At 47.0% G+C, this 26,999-nt stretch overlaps 2 protein-coding genes across 2 annotated transcripts; both read left to right on the plus strand.

Annotated features, from left to right (window-relative positions):
* Positions 1-14,264: 14,264 nt before the first annotated feature.
* On the plus strand, positions 14,265-17,392 carry LOC120673843 (FRIGIDA-like protein 4a). Its single transcript, XM_039954875.1, has 3 exons — positions 14,265-15,479; positions 16,395-16,570; positions 16,821-17,392. The coding sequence occupies exons 1-3, from the start codon at positions 14,309-14,311 to the stop codon at positions 17,226-17,228; spliced, it is 1,755 nt and encodes a 584-aa protein (XP_039810809.1). The 5' UTR covers positions 14,265-14,308; the 3' UTR covers positions 17,229-17,392.
* A 4,260-nt stretch (positions 17,393-21,652) lies between these two features.
* Positions 21,653-26,645, plus strand: LOC120675527 (DDT domain-containing protein DDR4-like). The gene is made up of 11 exons (XM_039956729.1): positions 21,653-21,927; positions 22,035-22,145; positions 23,092-23,178; positions 23,263-23,300; positions 23,375-23,456; positions 23,606-23,712; positions 24,345-24,507; positions 24,582-24,671; positions 24,848-24,959; positions 25,458-25,500; positions 25,828-26,645. Exons 1-11 carry the CDS (start codon positions 21,778-21,780, stop codon positions 26,312-26,314), a joined length of 1,470 nt encoding a protein of 489 aa, XP_039812663.1. The 5' UTR covers positions 21,653-21,777; the 3' UTR covers positions 26,315-26,645.
* Positions 26,646-26,999: the final 354 nt, after the last annotated feature.

The following is a 26,999-nucleotide window of genomic DNA, read 5'->3' on the forward strand; positions in this document are numbered from 1 at the left end:
AATCTGATTGTTGGCTGTTGTAAAAAAATATATAAATCTTAACATTGCATTTATTCTTGTGCAGCTAAGTGGTGGGCAAATTATGGAACTCAAGTTCCAACACTGCAGAAGATGGCTATTAGGATTCTCTCTTTGACGTCAAGTGCTTCGGGCTGTGAAAGGAATTGGAGTTGCTTTGAAGGGGTAAGTTAAATTTGAGTTACTAATTGCAGCATGTGCCATGTTTTTATCACTCTATTTCCAGCTCAAAAAAATGATATTTTGTAGATCCATACAAAGAAAAGGAATAGGCTCACATGTGAGAGAGTTGAAGAACTTGTTTTTGTTCGATTCAATCATCTTCATGCAAAGAAGAAAAGTAAAGCTCAGCAGAATAAAAAAACAGACCCTCTTGTCTCTAGTGATGCAACCTTTGCTCAAGGATGGATGGTTCAAGGTGCAGATGAAGAAGATCCTGAGGTTGAGCCTGTTACAGGGCTGACATGGAAATTAATTGCTGAAACATGTGGTGCTGAGGAGGTCACAAAACTTTGTCGGAGTTCAAGATTAGCTAATACAAGAGAGGTTGAAGAAGTGCCCTTCTCAGAAAGTGAAAAAGAAGAGACAAATGAAGAAGAAATTGAGTTTGAGTCCGACCATGATGAAGTGATGCCTACAACCAATTATCAGCAAGAGGGGGAGGGGGACAATGATGACTGAGCTTCATGCTTTAGCTGCCATCATTCTCCTATTATCACTATCAATCCATCATTTTATTTCTATCACTATCAGTTTGTAAAACTCAAGTGTCACTATCGTGTTTGTTTTTGTGACTTGTGAGAACTACTTGTGAATTGTGATTGTGGTGTTTGTTTGGGACAACAATTGATATTTGTGCTGAAATGAGCTTGTTTGATTACAACTATGAACTGTTGTCTTGTGTATTCCAATTGTTTTAGCCTTTTTCACACCATTTCAGCATTTCTACTAACAAAAGTCATTTATTTTGCAGGTACATGGTTCAGATTATGGGGACACAAAAGCCATCAATATTACTTCAGAAAAGGTAAGCAAAAACATCTCTATCCACTTTAAATTTATGCCACAAATGGTTATTTATTTTGCTGGAAATCATGCTATAGTACCATACCGTTTAGCCCGTTTAAACCCGTTTAAACGGCGTTTAAACAGCCTAAACGCTAAACAGAGTGTCGCCGTTCGTTTAGCGTTTACCGTTTAGGAAAACATTGATCAGGACTAATTCATGCAATTTAAAGAATGTGCATATATAATATGAACACACGGCATGAATCCTTCCCCTCGCGATATGGTTCACCAAGGGAAGATAAACTAACTTGCTTCAGTTGAAACCACCCCAACAAGATTTCAACTTCGAAGACAACCAAAACACAGCTCAGCGGTGAAATCTCATACCACCGGAATTAACGAACTAAGGCAGTAACCAGAAAGATCATTAACATAAGCAATTTACACTATGCAGCCATGCTGCTTGCTTTGAAACAGGTTCAGTACAATACCAAGCCGTGCTACGGCAACAAACTAACATTAGAGAAGGGTTCACAAACGACCCGAGAACACACCACTACTAAAAGAAGGGTCTTGCACAACCCAGCTACACACCATACTAACGAGGGGTTATCCTACATGACTCGAACTACTGAGCCACAAAAGAATTCTCAACCCAAGGTTAGCCTAGAGCACTATGTTGGTCATCCTACCCAACTATCCTACAGTTAGGCTACACTGCAAGGGGAGAATCAACACTATCCCGCTGCGTCCTCATGGAGTCCCAGGTCCCGACTCGACTCCAGACACTCCCTCGATCTCCTCAGGGTCCTCTTCCTCTTCTTCTTCTGGTTCCTCCTCTGCTGCCTCGGCCTCCATCTCTGCTGCTGCCTGCACCTGAGCCTGAGCGTCCTCAATCCACTCCTGGGCCTGCTGAAGCTACCCCTCAAGATGCTGCACCATTTGAGTCCTGTTCTCCAACTCCTCCTGCAACTCCTGAATCCTTATCTTCCTCGCTCTGGACTTGGCCTTCAGGGTCTTGATCTTGTCATGGGTACCAATCATGTGTTGCTCATGGAGGGGAGACCTCGAGCCTTGCTCCTGCATATCGCATTTTCCTCGCGAAGCTGCTCATACATGTTGCTCAAAGCTGAGGAGTAGCTGAACGAGAGAGCTGTCCTGACGTTGTAGTCAGGCATCATGTAGTTCAGGTTGCGATTCACCCGATCTGCATAGGCCTGAGTAGTCTCATCCTTCAGAGGAAACACACTGTAAGGAGTATATATCACCTCTGCATTATGCTTCTCTGAGAACTCCTCAATAGCCTTCCTAGCTGCAATCTCCCAGGAGTCTGCCAGCTTCCTACCATAGACAGTGAGCTGCCATGAGTCCCATTCCAAGCGAGCGGGGCAAGCAGGAATCTTCACTATCATCTGACAGCGCTCGGTGCCCAGCAAGCTAGACTCGTGTCCTGAGTACTGTGGGGGCTCAGTGTAGTCAAACGCCCTGAGCATCTACCACAGCAGATGAGGAAAGTGGCCGGTGTGGAGGGCATTGGAGTGCGCCCAACCCTCAGCGTCCACGATCACGTGCGTGAAGCTAGCCATATGTAAGAACACATAGCGCTAACGTAAGTGACAGATTTTCAAAAGAACAGATTTAACTTGACAACGCAACACAAATAAATTTTTGAACAACGCATAGTAAATCTTTTGAAGCGCAACCGAAGCAACAAAACAAACAACTCAGGAAAGCAAAATGCAAGATGCATGCCACGATCTAGCGTTTCTCACCCAAACAAGTACCAAAATATGGTGTACGAGAACAATCGGTGGCACAATTACGTACTCTCCCTATATATAGACTAGTCGTTCCTACGATCAAGGATTTTATAACGCGCTTACGTGGTTAGTTTCCTGCAGAAGAACACAGAGACAGATATATTATCCATTTCTGGACCCTTCATGCCAGCACACATGAACGGCCCCCATGTGTCCTACGCCACACGGGTAACGCATATGCAGTTTCCCACATATTCACACATATATTACCATCCACTATAGAGATGGCACCCAGACGTTCGATGTTGAATGGGCAGCGCTGCATACGTCATAACAACGTATTCACTTCCCGTACACTCGCCTTACGGGACATCCAAGGGTAGACGTGTCCCAAGGGTCACGGTCATGGCCAACCGCATGACAGGTTTACATCTCGTAACATTGCCTTACGAAATGACCGTGATCACAATCACACGGCATGAAATCCGCACTCCATATCAGGCGGCAGATAGCGACATGCTCATTTGAATTGAGTCTTATCACCTCCTCGTATGCTCATCATACGGGACCCGCGCACGTAAGAAATATGTGGGCTATTCTAAAGGACTACCAAGAATGCTTACCTTGCTTACCTTAGCGTAGGTGCGTCGTTACAGAAGTAAGGTTTAACAAAAAGTAAAAGCTGGAAGTGCTGGAATAAAATAGATACTTAGATGCCACCTAACTTATATAACATAATTAGGGCATACGAACTATCTATCCTGTTCCTTAGCGCATCTAGCGTCAACTTAGATGTTACTTAACGTAATTAAGCACACCAGTAATCACCCCAGTGCAATTTAGAGCTCTGATGCCAGCTGTAGCAGCACCGTCCAAATTAAACCGGCTTAAATGCACTAACCATCATCTTAATACTTAATCAAGTTACTGTGCACTTAAAACGGGGTAATCTGACAGGCTGTCGGGTAAAATCCCGATTAAACTACTGTACTCCAGGATCACAATTGCACTTAGACCCGCACGAAGACGAGCACATGTGATACCAGCATACAGAAATCTTCAAATTAATTTACAACACCGGTTTTACATAAAAGGTTTAAAATACAAACAACAGAGTTCAAACGCACAGCGGAAGGTTAAAAACTGAGTTCGAAATATAATACGTTAACCATGACGACGATACAAGGTGAGCTCCACATCCTGCCCACCGATGTGACGCCAACCTGCCTGATCTTCACGGGGAAGGCGGGGCCCACTCGACGGTCCACCCAGGAGGAAGCGGCTGTCCAATCCAGGATGCACAGATCTCCTCGAAGTCAGTGGGGACACAACCTGCTTAAAAGGGGTACAACAACAACCCTGAGTATACTAATACTCAGCAAGGCTTACCCAACTTTGGGTATACTTAGCCCATTACCTAGACATGCAAGGCTTTTTGGCTCTGGAGTTCTTTTGCTGAAAAGCTGCTAGAAGTGAATCCTTGCTTTCAATATTTTAGCTCCATTTAGTGTACCAAGTATTAACTAAATTCGCCTATTCATCTAGAGCACACATGGTGGAACAGATTATCTTTTAGTAATTCCCAAACCACCCTTTTCCATTCCGTATTCATTCCACTTTCTTACTACGATGTGACAAAGTGACCAAGGTTCTCTTAACCGAGAGAGACGGCGAATCGATCCAATTTAACCTTGCAAGGTGGAACTAACTCACACGACACACGTAAACCCCGTCGGGCCACACACGTCAACTGTTCCCATCATCACCCCGACGTCTGAATCACGCCTGCCAAATCCCGGGTGAAGGGTCCCTCACAGCGAACTCCCAGAGAACTAGGAGACGACATACACTCCAACACCCGCCATCATCCCACTCCCAGAGTATCAGGTCGCGATTCAAAGTATCGTTGCAAATCAGGTAATTAGCTTACCGGTTTCGACTACCTCCTACTTCCGGCATGTGGTTAGTACTGTTCAAACTCAGTCAGCACTGCCAACAACGGTACGGTTCTCAATCGACACAGGCGGAGCTTACTTTCCATCCATTCCATACCAAAACCAACTCATTTCCGCCCGGTCTCCATTTCTCTTTATTCAACAATTCATTTCAAGCCATAACTAAGGAATCAAGATCCTAAACTCGCGAGTGACAGTAATCACTCGACTTCTACCGAATCCTATTTAGCAGAGCATTTCTATCGACACCTGCATACTAGTATAGGCTCACGGTACCTAGGGAAAACATGCATACTATGGTTCCATTCAACTCCTAGAACATAAATGCACAATACTTAAATAAACATTGAATAATTTAAATTATGGTTATGCTCCGGGGCTTGCCTTGCAGGTCAGCGGGGTTAACGAAAACTTCTGGAGCGGGCTCAACGGCGTCCTCCTGCTGCTCTCCTGCTCGTGTCTCCTGGACCGGCTCAGCAACTAGCTCGTGGACTGCTTCGCTCGCGGCGTCTACACGAATAAAATATGCCATGCAACAATTAGAACGCAGTGCAATGCATGAGTGCTTAAGACGCGATGAAAAGATCAACTCAATTTAGCCTGAAGTGCTTCCTTCCAACAACAACTACTAACTTTGCTTAGAGCAGCAAGGATTAAAACCGAGACTTACTTAGCTAAGGTTACACATGCATGAAAATAAACAACTAACAACAATACAAAAAGAAAAGAGTAGCTAGGAGCAAAATAAAAGCAAAACCTAACTTGCATACATGATCTAGCAACACAAATAACCAGCTCAAGCGGAAGCAGTAAAGCATGCCTCACAAATTTTTCCAACAATTATTGCTGCTAGTAAAGTATTTAACTAACCCTAGCAAGGTAAAAGGAACAAAAAATTAGATCTACACAAAAGTGATAGCAACAGGTCATGAAACTTTTACAGTGGACTACACATGAAATGAGTAAGCCACTGCGAATTTTCCATAATTTTTAGAGCCCTAGAACAACCGGTAATAAATAAACTAGGTTTAACGCAAACTGAATTTTCATCACAGAAAAGGTGACAATTCAATGGCACAAGTATTTTTCCTCAGAAGCTTGTGATTTTAGAAACCTAGCAAAATTTATTTTACATTTTTAGCATTTTTCTACGAATTTCTATGCAATTACAAAGTTTCAGCCGAGTTAAAGGAATAAAACTAAAAAACATAAAGATAAAAGGGGGCTGATAGCCGGGGCCCACCCGTCAGTGAGCCCGGCCCGCCCCCCTCCTCTGCTCCCCGCGCGCCAGGTCGTGGCCGGCGAGGCGGCCAGACACCGCGGCGGCGGCGGCGGCGGCGGCCTGGCCCGCCCGCGGCTGGGCCCGCCCGCGGCCCAGGCATCCCGGCGGAGCCGGCGCCCGCAGCAGCGCGGCAGGGCGCGCGCTCAGCGCGGCTCGCGGCGGTGCAGAGACAGGGCACGGCGGCGCGCGGCCGTTCTGCCCCGGCCGGCGACGGAGCCGGCATCCAGGCGGCGGGGAGCGTCCGCGGCGGGCTGGCGGCTGCGGGGCGCGCGGCGGTGGCCCGTGAGCTGGCGCAGGGAGCCCCGGCGGCGTGCACGCGGTGGCGGCGGTGCGGACACGGCGGCGCGGCGGCGCTGCGGCGGCGATAGCGCCGGGATCAAGGGGGAAAGAGGCCGGGGAGCGAGAGGGGGTCGTAGGGGAGCTCACCACGGTTCAATTTTAGGCGGAGGATGGCCGGAAGATGGATCTCGACGGGGGGGGGGGGGGTGGGCGAAGCTCGGGGCGACGGCAATGGTGGCCGCGGTCTGGAGCTCGACTTCGGCCGGGGTAGGGCACGGCCGCGTTCGTGGAGGGATGGAGGAGCTTCAGGGCGAGGTCGCGCAGCTCGGAGGGCAACGGATTGAGGTGGGGCGGCGAGGGTTGGCCGGAGCGACGAGCTACGGCGGTTTCGCTCGGTTATGCTCGCTCGAGCTCGACCTAGCTCCGAGGAAGGAGAAGGGAGGAATGGAACGGGACAGGAAGCTTCGAGGCGTCCGCGAGAGGAGAAGAGCGGCGACGGGGCGCGATTGCCGACGCGTGGACGCGCTCGCCGGCGACCAGCGGCGGTATGGGCGTCGGGGGCGCCACAGTGCCGAGCAGGAGTTCCTCTGTTCACTCGTTTAAATAATTTTAGCCCGAGTTTGACCAGTTGAAACTCCAAATTTCATATGGGAACATGAAATTTAGCCAAAATAGAAGTTGTAGAGAATTAAAAGATCTACAACTTTCGTTTTGGGCGGAAGTTGATTTGGAGCTCAGATCAAGGACAAAAACGAGATCGAACATCGCTAAAACAAAGATTTCTATGCGAATCCGATTAACGCTAACGACGAACTGAGTCCACGATTAGCGAGATAAATCATGATTAGCGAGCATGATTAACACAGGGGTGTTACAATTCCCGCCTCCACGCCGTGGCCCTAGACGCCGTTCCCGCCTCGGCCTTCTGACGGCCCTAGACGCCGCCCGACGCCCGTCACCTCCTCGCCCGTAGCGAGGCCCTAGACGTCGTCGACGCCCGTCGCCTCCGTCAGTCCCGAGACCGACGCCCGTGCCTCTACGACTTGGCGTCTTCAACCGCCGTCCGCCTCCTTGGTTTTGTGGCGCAAACCAAGAAACCCGCCTTCCCTCGCCGCTTGTGTCCTCGACCCAGGAGTGGACGTCACAGCTGCTGCCCGGCCATAGCTCCTCCACGGCAACTCTCCGTCAACACTTGACGCCCGTGTACCTGCAATCCAAAGACCAAGCGCACGATCACACTGCACGGTTGACAATTCACTCATCACAGGCAGGATAGAGTACTTTCGTTCCTGACAGTATTCTTTTTTTTTTCGGGTTAAGATGGTTGCCGAAGCAATAACTAGTTTTTTTTTAATTTCGCAATATACTGGGCCAAATGTTACTCCAGAATCTGGCTAGAGCCCATGACAGATCTAACATGTAAAATTAAGATAATAGGCTCATTACAACCCAAATGTAATTACACCACATCCATCTTCACACACGGCAACGAGAGGAGTACTAACCCGTCGGGCGCTGCTCGGGTCACGCGCGTGACCCCGAGCGGACCTACTGCAGCTCGTATTTTGGATCTCAAACGGATCCAATAAATCGGTCCTGTAAAAAAAATTATTCTACCTTATGTGATGATTTAACTGCCAGTCACACTTGTGAGTTATGATGATTAGTCTATATTTAATACTTCTAATTAGTATTGTAATGCCAAAAAAATTTGCTCAAATTTTTTTGGCAACTAAACGTGCCCTTGCATCTCCACGAGTTACCCATTTTTTATTCTCCAAATCATGATTTTTACCAACTCCCAAAATAGTATGGGGATTGAAAAAAGAGACCATCTCTAAGAGTTTCCTATACTTCACTTGGAAAATGGATTGGGAATCACAATGTGGTGACTATTTTTGAGCACAAAGATGGAGAATAGGCCAATTATTAGGAGATGGGGAATTAGAATAGAGAATTATTGGAGAGTTTTTTTTTCTAGAAAAATAAGGATGAGGAAGAGAAATAAGGAGCTATTGGAACTGCTGCAGTTTCAGGTTTCCCCAAAAAAAGAAACTTCTTAGTTCTGCAGATGCTCGACAAGTTCATGTTTGGGCAAAGGGCCTCAAAGCATATGAGGAGCAAATCAAGAGCCTCAAAAATAAACAACAAGTAATCATGTTTATGATCTGAACATTTGGCAACGTTAGCATGCATCAGCTAGGAGCCAGTACTGGCTCCTCGATCGGTCCACGCTGACGGGCAGAACGGGGCCGGAGGAGTGACATGGTACATCAAGGTCTTGGGATAATGGTACGTTGGAGTGCACGGAGGCACAGCTCATGACATGGAGGAGACTTGGGAACAGACTCGAAATCACGCTATGAGTTTGAATTGTGATGGCAGCTACCGGCTGGCAGTTAGCTAGCTCCTGTGATTGCAGGGGTATCCGCTGACTCGGCTGACTCAGCGTGCAGTAGAAGCCAGTGTATACTGTTTTGTTCACACGTCAGCAAAACAGTATATCATTTTCCTTTTGGAATCTGTCGAGAAATGGAAAAAGGTCCTTGGAATTGTCACTTCAAGACTCATGCAAATTCCCAGGAGAATTTTGGCCTGTGCTAATCCTGACCGTAAAGCAGTCAAGAAAATGCATCTTGCATGAATAAGGAAATGCTTCTGCTGACTGCTATTGCTGCTTGAGATGCCTGCAACTGGAAGAGCGTGGTGCGCATTTACCAGCTTATTGTGTGACTCTCATGCAATGCATGTGATCATGTGAAAACCTTTAGCCTTGTTCCGATGAATCGGCTTCCCCTTTGCATGCCTTAAACTCTCTGGCCGGCTTGTGGGCAACACGTTAGTCGCCAATGATTCGGCCGCCCTCTTCCCACCTGATCACCACCTTTTCTCGACCATAAGCGTTCCCTGCTTTTTGACTGGTCAGTGATGCAGGGCGTACGTGGTCAGTTCAGTGCTGCATATTCATGCCTGCATATTCAAATTGCCGTCTCTGCGATCAAGAACCGGAAACAAGCGATCACCTATTCGCTTCTTGCTCCGTGACTTTACAGGTCTGGCACGCGATCTTTGCAACCCTGGGTGTCAACCTGTCACTACCAAGAATTGCATGCTCCATCATGGAAAGATGGCTTGAGTTCAGAGCGTTGCTTCCTGGTAATTTGCAAAAAGGTTTCGACACACTATTTGCCTTGGTCTGCTGGCGGATTTGGAAGGAGAGAAATGGCAGAATATTCAGAGCACAGGTTTCTACACTCCCCTAGATGTTTATTTCCATCAAGTCCGAAGCCGAATTCTGGGTGCTAGCAGGAGCCAAAAGGCTAGGTTGTTTATTCTCTGAGTAATCAGGTTTCTAGTTTTCATCTTTGAGTTTTGCGGCTAGCTATTTCTGTAATAGTAGCTGCACAACTATTGTTGTAATAGAACATTTTTTTCTACCTATTAATATAAAGATACGCAGCTCTACTGCGTATTCATGAAAAAAATTCATGCCTGCGTTCGGAAACTTTGAAGCCATCGGGTGGGTTCAGGTTCATAAAACGAGATTTTATCTTGAAAACAGATGATGATGGCGTCATTCAGTTTTCTTTGTATGAGTAAATAATTTTAAAATAGCAGATCAGCAACCTAGAGCCTCTGAGTTTTGGAACTTAACAGTTTGCCAATTCAGCAGTGTTCGTACGAGCTCTTTTGCTGGGTCCAAGCTGACAAGCAGCGTGTAACACCCAGAAACAGCAGACGGTCCGCAAGGGGGCGGTGGACGGTCCGCCCGAGGTGACGCCCAGATATTTACCTCCTTGTGGGACCCGCCTGTCATATCTTCCTCCTCGCTCTACTCACTCCGTCCCGAAACGAGCGGAGCTCGACCGCTCGCCTCGACGTCGCCCCTTCCCCTCAATCTCCCTCCTCCGGCCATCCTACTTCGATTCCTTGCGTGAGTATCTTCCCTAGCCCCTCCTCCACCTTCTCCGACCCCTAGCCCCACTCCTCCCCGGCCGGAATCATCTCAACCACCGCGGGTCACCATTGGAGCCCCCTTGAAGCTTGCTCCACTGTCGATCCGCCTCTCCAGTCGTCCTCCGCTCCAACCGACCGCGGGAACGGGTTTGTGGTGAGTTGCTTGTGCTCCCTAGCCTCTGTTCCCCTTCCGTTGAGTGACGCCGACGTCGGTGACCGACCGCCGCCGCCGTCGCCGCGCTCGCTGCCGCCTGGTGCGCGGTGTCAAAGATAGGAGTCGCGGACGGTCCGCCCAGGGGGGCCGGACAGTCCGCAGGCCAAGTTAGGATTTGTCCAGAGATGATGTTGTCTCTGGTGGTTTCGTAAATTAGAACTACAGACGGTCCGCTATTAGAGAGCGGACAGTCCGCCGCAGAGCTCGAAATTTGTCCAGAGACGATGTCGTCTCTGGTGGGTTGTAGGGTTGAACTGCGGACGGTCCGCTATGGGAGAGCGGACAGTCCGCCGTAGGGTCTAAAAAGTTGTCCAGAGACGTTTTCGTCTCTGGTGGGTTGGCAGGGTGCACGGCGGTATGTCCGCCAAGTACTTTAGCGAGTTAACATGTGGACGGTCCGCAGTATAGGGTTGAGTTTTGTCCAGAAACGTTGGGGGTTCTAGTGGGACTGCGTAGTTGAACTGCGGACGGTCCGCTTTTTGGTTGCGGACAGTCCGCTGGGCTTTACATTTTGGGTGTAGTGAGTACATAGTTTGAGTTGCACTCAATCATTTCATATGCATTCGTGTAGCGTCCGCAGCTGAGGGCGTCGTGTTTGAGGCGATCGCGACTCCGCAGGAGCAGCCGGAGCAAGCCCAGGAGGAGAGGCGTGAGAACCCGGCCCAAGGCCCGCCTGACCCTAGCACTGAGCAGCAGACGCAAGGCAAGCCCCCGTGCATGTCCCATTACTTTTGAATTTATGACACCGACTTATGTTTCTAATACTTGTGCAGTAGGTTCAGGAATTGGTTGGAACCCTAGTTGCATGATCCTTAGGTTCCCCTGAGTTATACTAGTATGTATAGGACGATAGCAGTGCTATGATTAATGGATTCCCGATAGAAGACGAGTGATCTCTTGTCACTCGCGAGACATAGGGTGTTAGAAGTCGAGTAATTTTCGATTACTCGCGAGATATAAGATATATATATATAATCATATTCCAGTACATGAGTTATTGTTTTTTATATGGGAATTGAGACCGGATGGGGAATGACGAGAATGTTTAGGGATGGCAGCAGGACAGGGTTTCTGGGTGCCTTAGCCCCGTCTGTGTCGTTTAAGGACCGGTCGTTGTGGCAGTGCTGATCGGGGATTGAATTGTACTAACCGCATGCCGGGAGTAGGAGGTAGTCGAAACCGGTAAGCCTAGTACTGCCTTGCTTCGAAAGTATAGGACTCCATCTCACCTCCTGGGGTAGTCGAGTAGTCGCAGAGAAATGAGGTTGCATGTATTATTTTTGGTGGTCTCATGTTGAGCTCGGCTGACCATATGATGGTGGGGCGGTCCTGTAGTTCGAGGCGGGGAGGGGAATGGTTGGTGCGTGTGGTCCGACAGGACTTATGCATGCCGTGTCGGTTAGGTCCACCTTGCAAGGTTAAATCAGATCGAACATGCGTGTGTAGACAGGCGTGCCGACGGGGCTTATCTCTTTGTCACCTCGTAGCAATTGGGTTAGGATGTTAGAGATATGAAAATGGATACTATTCTGAATCTTAAATTGGGTGCTTCAACATGCGTGTGTAGACAGGCGAACATTAGTGAGAGTCTATCCATATGAAATATGCGGTTAAAACCTTGAAAGTAAGGATACACCTCTAGTCGCTATTTCTGCAAAACAAACCACCAGTCAAATGCCGTGCATGTCTAGATATGTGGGCTAAGTTATACCCACTGGTCGGGTAAGCCTTACTGAGTATTAGTATACTCAGGGTTTGTTGCCACCATTATTTCAGGACACGCAGACGTAGACTTCTGTCCCTGCCGCGTCAAGTTCATCCGCCGGGATGCAGAGGGATGGGAGGTTGTGGAGCCAGACGTTTAGTTAGGGATCTCCTTAGGGCACACTTTTGGTAGTTGTAGGCCATTTCCTCTCGTGGGACCCGGATCCCAGCAACGCAAAGTTTGTAAATTATGTATTTACTCAAACTTTATGTATTTACTCAAACTTGGTTTGTAAAAACTTAAGGTGGAGTCTTATGTATACTTGATGTATTTTCAAATTTGTGTCGTGCTTGTACCATCTGCGTCCACCTTCGCGTGAGACTATCGGTGTTGTTTCGATTGGGCCGTGGGTTGAGAAAAGATCGCCAAATTAAGCCGTTAAGCTAATGCGCCTGATGTGTTCAAATGACGGTCATTATGCTTAATTAGAATTTTAATTTGGCGGTTCGGTCACACAGCGCCACCGAATCCGACAAGGCATTGAATAAGCAACCAGATAGGTTTTATTCTTCAAGAAGGAAAAAAGAAAAGGAGAATAGCTGGATTTCTGCTGAATAATTTCTTCTCTTTTTTTGCGGATAGAATAATTTCTTCTTTGGAGCATTCCGTTGGAGACTTCAATCATAGCTACAGCTCAAGGTCTCGTTGAAGGGAGTTGCAACTTGCAACAGGCTCCGAAATGACGTTGCGAATTCATGATGGCAGCTAGCTCCGTCCTGTGCTTGCAGTGGGCGTCTGCTGACTCGGTGTTCAGTACTAGCAGCCAGAAGTTTCAAAAAAAAAAAGTACTAGCAGCCAGCGCATTCTGTTGTGCTCACACGTCAGCGGACAGTATCTTTGGCCTATGTTCACGGTGGTTGCTCCATCTTGTCGAGTCATGGGAGCGCTGAACTTACCTACTCCAAGAGAATCTGTGTATTCAAATTGTTAGAAAATAGTCGTCTCCAAAAACTTCTTTAAGCGGTTATACAAATATTGCAGATGTATGCTGCGTCTTAGAAGTGACGGCGATATACATCTTTGTGCGGAACGGGTGGTAATTTAGTAATAGATTTTGTGGCTTATAATTTGCTTCTTGTTTATCTGTCATAGTTTGTATTAAGGGCCGGATATATCTTTTGATATAGAGGCTGGGATATTGTTTAATATTCCTTTATCTAAATAATTTATTCTGGATTTCTCGCTAGCCAAAGATAGATTGTGAAAATAGCTCTCTGGAGTGTAAACAAAATATAGAAAAGTTGTTAGAGAATGAAGATGTATAGAGAGCGATTTTTATGTACATGACTCTCCAAATGATGATTTAGATAATGAAGTTTAGAAAGACTATTGGAGATGCTCAGTTGCGAATCTGGTAGAAATGCGTGGATTACTGTAAACACGCGAACAAAAGGAATAGGAGTCGGAGAGATCGTGAAGTTTTAATTTAACACTTATGTCTTTTTTTGGCTATTTATGGATTGGGGTGGAATGAGAGGGATTGGAGGGGAATTTAGTTCATTTTAGACGCCTCTACAAGACAGGTAAAGTATGTTGTTCGGTACCGGCGCTCATGTGAGCACTTTCGTTACACTCGTGCAATCGTGTTTAGTTTTCCATTTTGGCCTTGCTTTTTGATTTGTTTGGGAGCTGTGTTATTTTCCTAGTATGACTCTGTTGTGAGTTGTGACCCCCTTGCATTGCATTGCAATTACTGTTGCTAATGATTTGACACACTATTAATGTGCGGTTTAGGTCACTTACACGCCTGGTCGCCTGCCGTCGTAGTGTTCGAAAAACAAGGTGTGTGTCCTCTTTTTCTTTTTTCTTTTTCTTTTTCTTTTTTTGCAGTATGCCAAGCCCAATATTATTCCAGAAAGAGCCCATTTCAGCCCAATGTTGTACCCGGAAACAACACCTCCTCCATCCACGACGGCCTAATCTCCTTCGCCGCCGCAATAAGCCCAACTGCATCAAGATGAATTGGCCCATTTCGATCCCAAGGCAAATCCAAAACAAAGCCCACTTCCATCTCCGGGACTGAGACCGAGTCCATCTAAACTCCCTCTTCGAATCTGAAGCCCTCACCTCATGGCGACCACCGAGGGCTCCGCCGCCGCCGGCGAGGTCCGGCGCCTGCTGGCCCACCTCGACTCCCACCAGCAGCTCCTCGCGGACTGCCACGGCGCCTGGTCCCGCGCCCTTGCGCACTTTGCCTCGCTCGAGGAGGACCTCGCCTCCCGCTCCGCCACCCTGGAGGAAGCCCTAGCCGCAGCCGACGCCTCCACCTGCGAGTCCCTCGCGGCGCTCGAGGCCCGCGAGGCCGAAGTCCCCGCGCGGCTCGCCGAGGCCTCCGCCGCACTCTCCGCTGCCGTTGCTGAGGCCGAGGCTGAGTCCGCCGCGCCGCCTCCCTCCGACATCCGGGGCGCCCTCCGTTGGATATGCCGCCGCATGGACGCCGCCACGCTCTGGCGCTTCATGGCTGCGCGCCGCCGGGAGCTCACCGCGCTCCGTAGGGAGGCCGGCCCCGCCGTTGCCTCCGCGGTCGATCCGCCCCGCCTCGTCCTCGACGTGGTAAGCGATTTCTTATCCGCCGGCGAGGGCGCCAGCGAGGAACAATTCTGGGTGCTCGGCACGCTGCTGCGCTCGTTATTCGATTCTGATAGCCGGAAGCCCCCGGAGATAGGAGACACGTTAATTGAGAGGGCGGTTGTGGTCACAAAGGAGTGGCAAGAGCGTTTTGGGATCAATATGGACAAATTGGCATCCGAGAACCAGGAGGTGGAGATGGCGGAAGTAGAGGGGGTAGAGAATTCAGGAGCAATGGAAAAGAAGGAAGAGCATGGAGATGGAAAAGAGGAAGAGGAGGAAGAGGAGGACCCAGAGGAACTGGTTCTTGGGTCAGGGGAGGAGGAGGACCCAGAGGAAGCAGAGGAGCCTGAGGAACTAGAGAAGGAAGCAAAGGAGGCGAAGGGAGAAGAGGCAGAGGGAAAGGTGTCGGAGCAGGGAGAGGGAGCAGAGAAAACAGGACCTGAGGAAGAGAAGGGTGCAGGAGAGGAGACAAAGGAGGGGAAGAAGGGAGATGGTCAAAAAGGAGCATCAGAGAAACCTGAGGCGCAGATATTCCTGCAGATGGTAGCAGCATTCGGATTGAAGGATAAGTTCGATGGGGAGTTCTTGAGGAGGTTGTTTGTTCCTAATGGGCGAAAGAGGGAGCTTGCCAGGATTGCATGCGTACTTGGTTTCGAGGAGAGCCTTGGAGGTGATGATCAATTAATCTTGTTTGTTAATTACATTATAAGTTCTATGTATCTGGTTCAGGACCCGATTGCTGTTCTTTGAATTGTGATTGACTGATTGTGTGCATGTTGAAAAATTATGTTAGAGTTAGAAGAAATTTGCGTAGCACCATTACAGCTATTTCTTAGGTTAACTTTACAAATTGATAATCTTTGTTCAAGAATGAGAAAGACACGTAACCATAATTTGTGTCTGGTTTAGGATGCCCATCTGAACACCGCATTTTAGATGATTATTGTCATCCTAGCTGGCATATTTTTCAATTTCTCTGTATGACTGCCTTGGTGTTTTGATTTCTGGATAAGCATGCCCAAAATTTTCTTTGTGATAATGTTATCATTGGTGCTGAAACAGCATTGGTCTTCTTAGTATTTATAGCTTTAGAAAAATGTAAACTACTGAATTCATCATGAGCTTTCAGTTGATCTGAAATCTATCATGATTTCAAGGGTGAATTTCAAAGCGGTCTGCATTTACAGAACATGGTTGGAATTTGCCATTGCTCAGTTTAGGTTGAAGCTGTTGAACTGTGCTTATTGCTTTATGCTTTTAATATTTTTTCTCAGAAGAGTGCATTTTGATGGACTAAATCTAACATAGTTTCAAGTTGAAGTATAATCTGTTCCAGTATTAGGTTTTGTTTACTGTAGAATATGTTCATCCAGTCTGTTAACCAGACTTAGTAGTGCATACTTTGAATTGAAGGAAAATTTTCTTTTAAGAGAAAATTGAACCAACCTTTTGTTAGAATCTATTTGGATTTTGTAATATCTGACACTTTGCTTTAGTATTTTATTCACTTTATTGTACTCCAATAATAAGCGAGTTTAAATGACAAATTGGAGTTGACAAAAGTTACTTTGGTGCTTCTTTTCAGATATTGTTGAGGAACTCATAAAGTCAGGGAATGTTGTTGAGGCTATATATGTTGCTCATGAGGCTGATTTGCTTGAGAAATTTCCGCCTGTCCCTCTCCTCAAAGGTTATCTGCGGGACTGCAGTGACAAGGCTCAGGCCGTGTTGAAAAGTGGAAGACATTCCAGTTCTGCACTTGTAAGAATTTCTCTACTGCTCTTGTTCCAATTACTTAAATTTTTTATTGATTAATAAACCATTCAGTATGAGGTACTGGGGCCTTTTTTTTCTTGAATACCTGTGAGGAGTCTTGTAATATTGGTTTTAGTCTATTTATGGGTCCTGTTTGAATGAAACTTTATTGTTAAACCCATGCGATCCCTTCTGTGTTCTTTGTAATTTTGATTGATTGCTTAAGATCAAGGTGGACTAAACTTTTTTTTTCCAGGAAGAGGCAAACAACCTGGAGGGCAATGCATACAGGTCCGTCATCAGATGTGTAGAATCCTGCCAGCTACAGTCAGTGTTTAGCACCGAGGTCATAAAGAAGAAGCTAGCGAAGCTTGAGAAAGAGAAGGCAGAGAGGAAGAAGCCAGGTGGCCCAAGCAGATTCCAGAACAAGCGATCACGGGGGGCCGCTAGACCTTTCCCCTTCCCTGCTGCCAAGGCTGCAAGGGGCTCAAGCTCAAGCTTCCAGAACCCAGTCTCACGTTCCTTCAACTACTCAGCTCGTGCTGGCGGGCCACCATACTATGTTCCTGGTCGACGAGGCGGTGTGCCATACGGCGGGCCTGGGGCATTCGGGGGTTCCCCTAACTTTGCAGCTGGTGGCGCGCAGCAACCCTTCGGTCGTTAGAGCTAGGGCTGTCGTTGTTAGTTGTTACTGATTGTTCGTTTTTTCTGGCTGATGGATCATGTATACCTGCATACTTTCTTGATTTTCGATGGATGCAAGATATTGATGTGTAGTAAACATCTGCAGTCTATTTTCTTTGATAAACTCGAGTTATGTGCTGTCCATTATCTGTGTGGTGAAGTCGCAGTGCCGCGTGATTTTTCTATCATGGAATCACAAGAGGCCAAGCCGCAGATAGACCTGAGAACTGAGAAGGCCTGTGGTTGTACTTGGGGCAGGCCGGGACAGAGATAACCAAGTCCTAAAAAAAAGGTTTGGCTAACCCCATTCAATTGTTCCTTCTTTTTTCACTGTAAATCAGACAGTCATCCGCCCAGCCCAGCTAGCTAGGCAGGCATGACAAATATAGGGCCCAGACATGCCTAGTGGCTGGTGGGTATGCACAACCATAACTAAAGTTTAGTGTGTTTAACCAGTGGTGGACCTAACCATTCTACGGAACCTGGGTGAAATAAGCTACGACTAAAACGTCACGGACATTGATCACTGTCAGTACTTAAAATCTTCGTGGCGTTCTCACCGTGGACTCGTCGAGCCCGGGCGGCTGCGTAGGTTTGTGCGCAGTTGGCATCTTATTAAACCATCTGTTTTTATTTACATGTCGTATTAGATTTGTTTTAAATTAAATTTGATCAACTTTGATCAAATTTATAAAAAATAATAACATTTAGAATACTAAATATGTTTTATTGAATTTCTATGAACACTATATTTTCTATAGATTTGGTCAAAGTTGGTTAACTTTAACTTAGGATACTATTATATCAACCATTTTCCTTGTTGCTTTTTTTTTGTACTAGGTCGCTTGCCGCTAGTTTAGTGATACTATGGCAACTACCATCCAAATATTATTATAAGGATGTATCGACTTGCACAAAATAGATTACCAACCTTCTAGACTGGTTCATTATTTCTTCACGTGTTGTTGGTGCCACAATTGCATCACTACTCTCTTACACCGCTTTTGTGCGCATCTACTTCGCTCATCTGTACATCCTTTTACAATTGGTGCTATTGTGTTAGCTTCACCACTACAGCCGTGCCCTCTTCATCTAGGAACCTAGTATGTCTCCACCTGACACACTCCACCAACTGTCTATCACCGCTCAACTGGCAACACCGGTTTGTCATGCCTTGCCACTTCACATGTTTTGTTACTTCTTACCATGGGCTAGTGATGTTACCACTCCTATGGCGCTCCACATGTTGGTGCCACAACTGCATCATTTTCTCCCTTTTTACTCTTACACCACCTTTGTGCGGCATCTACTTCGCTTATTTCTGCATCCTTTTACAATTGGTGCTGTTGTGTTAGCTTCACCACCACATCCGCGCCCTCTCCAGCTAGGAGCCTAGTATGTCTCTACTCGACACACCCCACCGACTGTTTATCACCACTCAACTGCAACAACATTTTGTCCTGCCTTGCCACTTCACATGATTTGTTACTTCTTACCATGGGTTAGTGATGTCACCGTTCCTATATATGTGTCGGTGTCCTGACCCGGCGGTCCGGAACCAACTAGTAATGATGCTGCGTGTTTCCCCGTCCCAGATGTTGATGCAAGAGGCAACACAGTAATGCACGGGTTTATCCTGATTCCGGCCGCGGGGCCGTACGCCCAGCAAAGGGGTGTGCGAGGGGCACTGTATTATCTTGCACCGGAGGTGCCTGTAGTAGGGGGTACAGGCGAGGCGAGAGAGGGAGGGAAGCTCCCAAGTCTCTGCTAGAGAAGGAGTTGATTGAGGCGTGTGCCAATATCAGAGGCTTAGTGGTGTTGAGTGTTGTGTACTATCGAATGGGTCCGACCGCGACCCCCTTAAAGGAAGCCCGCCTACTCCTTTTATAGACACAAGGAGGGACGGTGTACATGCACAGGGGATCGTGGAAGTCGTCGTCTTTTCCCCGAATCGCGGGGGGTGCAGTGGTCGAGCACTGTGGGAAGTACACTGTGGGGCATGGCGTCGGGCGTGGCAGTCGTCCTGGGCATCGTCCTCGGCCTTGCGGAGATCGCGCCGGCGTCTTGACAGCTCCAGCAGGTGGCGTGGTCGTCGTTGTAGGGTGTACCATCTTCCAGGTGTGGCGCGGCGGCGTTCCGTGGGCCCTGCAGGACAGGGTCTTGCATATATATGTGCGCCAGCGGTAGTGGGGCACCTGGCGGTCCAGGCCCCCCTGGGTGGAGTGCTAGCGCGTGCGCAAAGGGGGTCCGGGAGTCACGTGGAGGTCCCGGACCCCTCGAGGGGGAGGTCCGGGCCTCCGGCTGCTAGTGCTGAGCATCCTTCCTTGGGGGACGCATGGCGACGCCGGATTCCTTCCCGAGCAGGGGACGGGTCCGGGGCCGTTGGTGTGGTGAAGTGGAGTCCGGACAGCAGGAGTTGGCAGAATAGTAACGGGAGCTGTGCCGAGCACGTCTCGTACCGCGTCGCATGTTCCCACAGTGTTGCCACAGCGTCCGGCATGGCGGAGCAGTGACCGGAGTTGGCGGACGGGACTCCGGTCACAGCCACTGTGGGGAATGGCAGCCTGACGCCGTCTGACGTGGGCGTTGTGGAGGAGTGGTTGGCATTTAATGCCTCCGTACGACGGGCGGGTGAGTGGAAGGGCCGTTTGTCCTCTTCGTCGAGGGGTGGCCTCGATTGAGATGGAGACGATTCGCCCCGCTCGAGGGTAGGTTCGCTACCCTCAAGCGAGGCGGAGACGATTCGCCTCCCCGAGGGTAGGCTCGCTACCCTCGAGTGAGGCGGAGACGCGGGGCGCGGTCGAGGGTCTCGATGGGAGCCCTCGAGCGAGACGGAGATCACCCCACGGGTCCGAGGGGGGTGCAGATGGGCCGCGTGCCGGGCTTCTTTGAGTCATTTCCTTTCTTCCAGATTGGAAGGAGGCCGTAGGCCTTCGTGGTCTCAGTTGCCTAATATGTGTTTGTGTTTTTAGGGTGATTTCAGTACCGCGATTAGGGTGCCCCTAATCATGGTCCCCGACAATATGGCGCTACAGCTGCATCATCTTCTCCCTTGTTTACCCTTACACTGCACTTGTGCGACATCTACTTCGCTCATCTCTACATGCTTTTTACATCGATGCTACTACACTGGCTTCACCACCATAGGTGTGCCCTCTCTAGCTAAGAGCCAAGTACGTCTCCACCCAACGCACCCCACCAACCAGCGGCGGATCTAGGGGGCTGGGGGGCTCCAGCCCCCCTAAGAGCCCATAATTACATGTAAATCATTGTAGCAAAAACCTCAAATTACCATTAAATCTTCACACAAATCAACATATCCATTGTTTCAGCCCCCCTGTCTCTCATCCTGCATCCGCCACTGCCACCAACGTCTACCATCGGTCAACTGGCAACACCAACTTGTCCTGCCTTGCCACTTCACATGCTTCGGAAGGGGAATCCACTCTCAACCTGAATCTAAGGTCTTCACCTTGCTATTATATTTGACTCATCACTAAGAGCATCCAGCGGGCTCTCACTCTAACCGGTCCCATGATACCATGTCAACCAAATAAAAGCTATCTATTATCATACTTGCTATTCATGCCTAAATAGGTAAATCCAGCCCATCCTGAGCCCAATTGTCTTGGCAAGTTCTTCAATATGGCCTCTTGCTAATTGGGCCTGGGCCATGACACCTCATCCCCGTATGAGTGACAAAACCTCTTTCATCGCCGAAGCCTGAGTGTCGGCTCACCTATCCCTTTCCTAAACTTTCCCTGATCCAACTAGGTTTAGCCAAATTAGGTAGAAAGATCCTTTTCAGGGGAACCCTCCTAATCTAGGTTTATAAAACCATGCCTATACCCTCTCCCCGTCTCACTCTTCCTCCACACCCCTACCCCGCCGCCATCCTCCGTAGCCATCTCCCTTCTCTCATCTTCCCCACCCCCCACATCTAGATCTGAGCTCTCTCGCCTTCATCGCCGCCTCTCTTAGCTTCGATGACCACACCACTCTTAATAGATTTGCCACCAACCTCCCTCGATCGCTTCCTCGCTAATCCGAATAAGCTTGATGCCTCCGCCGCCGGTACCGCCATCCCCCACCACTGTGGTGTGGGTGTCGCCGCGTTATCCCACTCGCCATTCGCTAAACTGCTAGACTCGTCGTCTCCCATGGAGCTTCGTCTAGTCTGGCTCCGGCAGCACCAAAGCTGATCTGAACCCTAACCCTAATGGATCTCAGCTCCCTTCCTCCCCCTTGCTCTTTCCTTTTTTTGTCGTGTGATTTTTCTTTGAGGAGATTTTGTTCGGTGATGAGTAGAATCAATTTGATTCCGACATCGGGCCTGAAGGAAGGAGGAGATCCAGCCCAGCTAAAGCCCACGACATCTCATCCCTCCGCTCGAGCGCGAGTGATAGAACCGCTTCCACCGCCGAACCCCACAGTGCCGTCTCGCCCCTCGGCTCTCAAGCATCCCCCAACTCCCTCCCGCCTGACACCCACAAAAATTTCTCCCCTTCCCGCCCATCCCTCTCCCCGCGATGGCCTCGCCGTCGAAGCGCGCGAGGGCACCGTCGCCGGCGAAGCCGCCGAGGGCACAGGCTCCCGATGAGGCCTCCGCCGCCTACGAGGACCCCATCGTCCTCCTCCGCCGCCGCTGGGAGCTCGCCTCCGTGCTCCACTTCCTCAGGGTGAGCCTAGGGTTTCTTCCCGCTCTCCCGATCCGCGGATCGCGTGGGGCGATTCGGCTTTTCCGTGCGCGGTTCATAGGATTCGGGTTCTCTTTCGTGGGTTCCAGGTGTTTGAGCCGGTGATCAAGGCGGACCTGGGGCTCTCGGCGGAGGAGATCGAGGCGGCGCTCGCGTCGAACAACCGCAACCTCGCTCGCATCCACGTTGCCCTTTTGAAGGTGGTTTATTTATCTGTTCCCCCCGTGCGCGTGGGCTCTCACATATTTGCTTTATTTGCTTCAGATTCGCGTGTGTGCATAATTTGGTATCCGCCACTTCGTGTGGCTGTGCGGGTCTGCATTTTTGCTTTCAAATCAGGTGTTTGCATTTTGCTTTTAAATCAGTTGCATATCGGCGTAATCATTATCTGGAGAGACCTGGGAGGTTTGATGATTGCCTAGAGTAACAAGTTCTGTGTTGATGACTTGATGTGTTTGTGGTTTCATTAATCACTGTAAACTTCACAGAGACAGAAGCATCATGTTCTGTTTTTCTTTTATGGCTAGTGGTAGAGCGCATGGTTGTGATTGATCATATCATGGATTCCAGGAAATGTTTCTTTTTAACTATGTAGTAACGTGAATTCCTGATTGCCTTCATTTATTTGATATCAAGATTACTCCTTGTAGTTACAAGCATTCTTCTTGTATCAAGCTAGGGATAGTATGGGATGGCTTATGATTTCAACTAAAATATGAGCAAAAACAAAGCATTCGGTAACTGTTTTTTTCAGTTACTGCAAGGTCCTTGTTCATCATTCTGGAAGTAATTATGCTAGCATGGTGAAGGTCGTCCACTAACTATAGTCTATCTTTGTCTGTCTGCCTGTCAAAGTTGATCAATTTTGCTCAGTCCCTCTGAGTTTTGCAAACCAAACATGCACACATTCTCAGCATTTCTGTTTGGTGTATATGATGGCCATCTTGCCTTGTTTGCATGTTAGTTACCAAATTTTTGCATCAGTTGCTCTATGTTGTATTCTCGCTCTGCATTTGCGTCACTTGGCATTGTTAGCACAATTTGTCTTGTTGCTGACATAACATAATTACCCTCTACATTGTTTTATCTTGCACCATGTCATGTTTCTTTGAGATATTTGCTCACCTTCACTCCCAAATACGCCAGGGAATACCTCCAGTTAACAAACATCTCAAGGATGAGGATGGATGGATTATAGTGACCTCCAAGAAGCTTACAGATTGGTGGTCGTGGGTATGTTGCGTTCACGTGGCTTGACCCTTTTCTGTGATGCGATTGCAATAGCGTTTCCATACCTTGATATTATTTTGGTTTCAGGTTGCTGAAGGAGCAAACCCATTCAAAAGTAATCCAGGGTATGTGTACGTGTGCCAATGCATTTGTCTAATATTTTGATTATTTTATTGTTGCAACCTATTTGTGCATGCAGGAAGGAAGTTGAGACGTATAAGCAGCAAGATCCAATTAAGCGTTTGCTAATACTGAAAGCACTTTGTGAAGTTCGATCTGAGGTACTCTAGTTGTGAAAAATGTTTTCTTTTGGTCAAATTTCAGCAAGCTGGGCATTTTAGTCAGTCTTCCTAGTTCAATAAATAAAACTTCCACAAGTAGTATGTGAGTATTTTACTACACTTTCTTACTGAAATTATCTATCATACAGCAAAATGATGCAGTATGGTATGTCAATGATGAAATGAAGAAAGGAACTAATATTTCCTACTTTCGGAAAGATAAACTAGGGAGTGGCAGTAATGGGACTGTATACTGGTAAGTCATTTTCTGTTCATTTTCATTGCCAAATCCTTGATCTATCATCTCCTGTCAATGAGCTGCTGCGATTCACAATTTAGGTTGCTTCAGAATCAGTAGGTTTCAAAATCAAAATTGATAGAGTTTGATGTGATGATGTGTCTTTCTGGGAGCGGAATAGATTGGTATGATGGCTTGTCAGAAATTTAAACAGGAAGTTCATGGTGGAATTTGAAATGCAATCATGATTGGGCTATGTTAGATCTAATCACATTCTCATAACTAGAATACACCAAAAAGGTTATCAATTTGTGCTTGATATTTATGCTGGTGTTTCTGTGTTTTATGCTTAGTTAATGTGGTTGTGCTGATTCAGATGCGCAATGCTAAAGAACGATGCTCTTTTTTGGGTAAATTAAAAGATGATTTAAATGACTTTTATGAGGCCGGTAGTGAGACAAATAGCTGCTAACCTAAGTTTTGAGTTGTATACATTAAGAAATTTTCCACTTTGTATATACATGTGCTTCTAATGTGATACTTCATCTTATCTGACAGTTCTAGACATTGACTCTTTCATTTTAAAATTCTTATCCCGTCATTATGCTTCTTTTCCTGACCTTGTCATATGAAATCCTTTTGCTGGTTAGGTATGATGGTTTCTCAACTATTGGCCATAGATTATATACAGAAGATGTAACGGTAGGTTTTAAGCAGAATTGGAAGGGAAAGAGTGGCCGTTTGACAAAACCAGACATCAATATTCACTGGGAAACAGTTGCAACTAACCTGGAGGAGTTTCTTGAGATATCAGTAAGGGTTTCTGCTGATATATTTTTCATGTGCACTTGTATTTTACTACTATATTTGACATAAGATATTTACAGGAGAAGTTATCTAGAAAGGGCCGATCTGAATATGCTATTGCAGAGCATCTTAAGGCAGAAATCATTCCAGCTGTGGAGAAGTTACAAAAGGTAAATACCAGCTGAGATGGTTCTTAAGTTCATATATTATTTCCACCTATACTTTTGTAATTAGTTCAAGAGGGGTGAAAAACGTAAGAATGCTTATATTATATTTGAAATAGCTGCACTAACTTTTGCATCAAGTAGTTTTTTTGTGATTCCTAGTTACCTGATTTACTCTGCAGAAGAAAGAGAGGGACTTAAAACGTCAGAAGAAGAAGGACAAACTTTTAGCTTTTGCTAACAGTTTCCAAAGCCGTTCATTGCGTAATCGTAGGCCTGTCAACTACAGTTACTGTAAGGATCTTCTTTGTTAATCATTTCATCAATATAAAATGCATCAAAAGTCAAATCTTATTATGAATACTTTTATCTGGGCAAGAGGTGTCCAACTGTCACAGCTTGATGACTGTGCTGAATGTCATGTGGCAATTTCATCCCTCATTTCTTCTGTCAGAATCTCATTCTGACATTTTCTACAGATACATCCATTAATGTGCTTTTACTACCTTTAACCATTGAGTTCAAGTCCAGTGGAGCGGTGATGTTGGCAACTCCTAATACAACACAAACTGTACAATATTGTTGGTGTATATGTGAGCCCATGTATAGAGGCCCATCTAGAGGCCCATGTATAGGATCTATATTTCCCATCCTTCTAGGGTTTGGAGGAATACATCTGATAATAGCATTTGTGATATCTGGTGCATGTTGCTCCCAGTATCTATTATGATTGGATTAAAAAATGTTTGAAAGACCATCTTTTTTCTTATCTTGGATTTATTTTTTATGCAGCTGCTTATGATCGTTCGATTGAGGAGGCGATAAGAGCTGCATCGTAAGTTCACGCAGTTCCATAACTCCATAGTGTCTTATGTCTTATCAATAGCATTAGCACCACTGTGGAAATACAAGCATCTGTTATCTTATGGTAACAAGCACGATAGATGAGATATTTGTTTGCAAAAATTCTGTATAGAAGACTCCAGGAAGTGGGAATTAAGGCTGCCTTTCAAATATCAAAGAAATATCATCACATATGAACTATGGATTGCAATCTCAATTGGTTATGTCTAAATTAGCTTTGAAATTATAGAATCGTTCCGTTCATTATGAGGCAACCATAAAGCATTATTTTTTTAAGACTTATGTTACCTGTATGCAGGAAAGCAAAACATGATTCACATGATCTGGGAGACAAAGGGGCCAATGGAGGATCAGACATCAATTCTAAGCAGAACAAAGATGGACTGGATGATGCCAAGTACCTAAGTGAACTGAGCTCTGGTGATGAGGAAGATGCAGACTATACTGACCTGGATGGTGGCTCTGCTGATAGTGATGAAAACAATAATGCTTCTGATACCTACAGAAGCGACTTGGAAGAGGAGGATGTATTTGTACCACGCAAGAGGACTCGTCTTGCTGCCCGTTTGCTAAAGGAGCCTAGGCAAGGGCTCCGTCGAAGTCAAAGAAATGTGAAGAATGATGATGAGGTTATGCATCCTGGTCAGCTCACCCCTCCTCCAATGACAAAGAAAACACTGAGGCAAAGGCCCACTCCGGTGTCTAAGCAACCAGACACTACTTTATCGGGTTCTGAAGATGATATTGCACAGTTTGTTGCAGATTCAGAGGATGAATCTGAGTAATCTTAGCTGAGGGTACATTGCAATATTTTGTATTTTGCCATGTGGAAGTGGTCAAATTCTGTAGGTTTAGTGTCGCCAGTGGCATCCATATGTACTGGCTGGGGGGAAATCAGACTCGGACAGCACCAGCATTTTCCCCATTGCTGATGAGTTATCTTTACAAAGTCATGGGGGCACCTCTGCCCCACTTGTGGTGATCTGTTGTACATATGCGTCTAGACTGCGACGCATCACCAAATATCCAGTTTACTGCGCTTTGTGCCCTGCTGTAAAATATGTTATCCATGAATTCTATACTCTGAAGCAAAATGGTGCTTATTCTTGGTTTTTAGTCTTGTGTCAGAGAGAGCTTGTTTATGCGACTTCAGATTAGCAGGTCTACCTCATGCATCAGCAAGATTTTATGTTGTATCACAAGTCGTCTATGTGCCCGTGGTACATGCAGGCATGCAGCACATCTATGTATGCAGGCTCTTGGACGGACGGGTGCCCCTATCAACGGTACACGTCCTGCCAAAGTTCCTTTCAAATTTGACTTCTTTCTTGGAAGAAGTCATAGAATGCTGGGAACTTCGCATCATTATTGTACTTATTATAAAATGTCAAAAAGAGTAAAAACTTAGATTTTACATCTTCAGGCTTATAGGTTCTTGCCATTCGAGTACAATACGCTACTCGATTACAC

This window comes from Panicum virgatum, chromosome 5N (assembly GCF_016808335.1).
Source record: "Panicum virgatum strain AP13 chromosome 5N, P.virgatum_v5, whole genome shotgun sequence".
In the NCBI taxonomy this organism is placed as follows: Eukaryota; Viridiplantae; Streptophyta; class Magnoliopsida; order Poales; family Poaceae; genus Panicum; species Panicum virgatum.